The sequence below is a fragment of the Belonocnema kinseyi genome, chromosome 5 (assembly GCF_010883055.1).
Source record: "Belonocnema kinseyi isolate 2016_QV_RU_SX_M_011 chromosome 5, B_treatae_v1, whole genome shotgun sequence".
NCBI classification, from domain to species: Eukaryota; Metazoa; Arthropoda; class Insecta; order Hymenoptera; family Cynipidae; genus Belonocnema; species Belonocnema kinseyi.
The window spans coordinates 80972230-80974242 of NC_046661.1; the positions used below are offsets into that span (position 1 = coordinate 80972230).

General features: G+C 21.9%; 1 protein-coding gene across 1 annotated transcript in view; it reads left to right on the forward strand.

Moving 5' to 3' along the window:
- Positions 1–419: 419 nt before the first annotated feature.
- The window catches only part of LOC117173737 (F-box protein SKIP2-like), a 26328-nt gene continuing 24734 nt past the window's right edge, over positions 420–2013 (forward strand). Inside the window, exon 1 of the mRNA XM_033362378.1 lies at positions 420–513. Within this exon, the coding sequence (XP_033218269.1) occupies positions 420–513 (94 nt within the window). The remainder of the gene's footprint in view (positions 514–2013) is intronic.

Genomic DNA, 2013 nt, shown 5'->3' on the forward strand with positions numbered 1-2013 from the left:
AAATAGTTTGAAAAAGGATTTTATACTTCATTATCCTGGTTTGCTCTTAGTTACAGGCAACCGTCCTTACTTTAAAGCAAATTGACGTAAATGATAAACGTAAACAAACTATATAAACAGTCTTCGATTTTCTCGAAATTTATTAACAGACAGGTAATTTGTTGAGAGTACGTATTTTTGTGTAACACAAAAATGATCAGTTAATTAGTTATGTAAAATTTTAATCATGTATTTTTAATTTTAGTGTCATATTTTCAATAATACGAAATCTAACCTAAAAAACGGTTCGTTCTTTTAAAATATTTTTTACTTAGAGTGTTGAAAAGTTAAGAAAAACTGTCTTATTTTCAGAAATTTTTAATTTGACACACATTAAAATATGTTTATGGATAATAAATAAATTCATTGTCTATTTTATCATGGCAAATGGACCAATACAAAGGCTAAATGACGATTGCCTTTTTCACATTTTCCAGTATCTTTCTATTGTGGACAGAATAAAATTAGAAAGAGGTAAGTTTCATGTATTTTATTTTTTAAATACATATATTGATATTTAATAATTAAAAAATTGCAAATGCCCGTAAATAAATGCTGTCACAGTAAAGTGCTCCAAAAATTTTGTTGGTGAACTCATAATTTTTAAAATGTTTTACAAAGATTTAAAAAGATTTCAAGAAATTAAAAAAATTTTCACAAGATTTTTAAATATTTGTGAACAAATAGACAAAAATTTGAAAAGATTTTTGAATTTTTTAAAAGTTTTAAAAATATTTTAAAAGATTCACAAAAAATTGCTTTTAAAGTTTTCACAACAGATTTTAAGATTTCACCAAATTTTCAAATATTTCGAGTATTTCAATTTTTTTTAAGATTTGAAGAGGTTTCGAGTAATTTAGAAATATTTCACAACAATTTTTGAACATTTCTGAAGATTTAACATAAATTTCATTAAAATTTTAAAGTTTATAGAATTTTCAAAAATATTTTTAACGATTTAAAAAGAATTTCAAAAGATTTATTATAGCTGTCAAAGATGACACAAAAGTTTCAGAGATTTCAAACCCTTTTAAAAATATTTTTAATAATTTCAGAGATTTTAAAAGAGTTCGAGTATTTTAAATTCTATGAATTTTTTTAAAAAGATTTTAAATCATTTGAAAAGATTATTGAATTATATAAACATTTTCAAAAAAATTTACAAAGAATTTCAAAAGATTTCTTGAAACTTTCAAAGTTTTCACAAAAGTTTCAAAGATTTCACGAAAGTTTTAAAAGATTTCGAAACCTTTTTAAAAGATTTATTATAATTTCAAAGATTTCAAGTGTTTCAACAATTTAGAAAGATTTTTGAATCCTTTAAAAATTTTCGAAATGTTTTAAATGATTTTCAAAGAATTTCAAAGATTTCACACAAACTTCAAGGATTTCAGACTTCATAAATTTGATAAAAGCAAAAGAATTTCGAATTTGTACAAAGAATAAAATATTCCAAAGACTTGGAAAAATTTATAAGGAATTTCAATAATATAATTGAATTTTTAATATCATAGTTGAATTTTCAACCTAAAAAGATCAATTTCCAACAAAAAATATTAATTTTTTAACAAGAAATAAGCTTCTGCTAAAAAAATTAAATGAGAAAAGATGAAATTTATCTCAAAGCAGTGGAATTTTTATTTAACAAAAAACCAATTTTCTAAAAGAAAGTTGATTTTTCATCCAAAAAAATCTTGCAACTAAGAAAATTCAATTTCTGCTAAAATAGGTAAATTTTTAAATCAAAACGATCAATTTGCAGAAAAATTATTTAAAAAAGATTCCAATGAACTTTTCACGATTGAAATCTGAATTTTTAACAAGGAATAAGTTTCTACGAAAAAAAATGGAATTCTAAATCGAAAAAGTCGATTTTTTTAACAAAAAGGAATGAATTTTTAACAAAATATTTGAATTCTCTACCGAATAATCGCATTTTTATACAAAAAAGATGAAATTTCACTTAGAACAGAT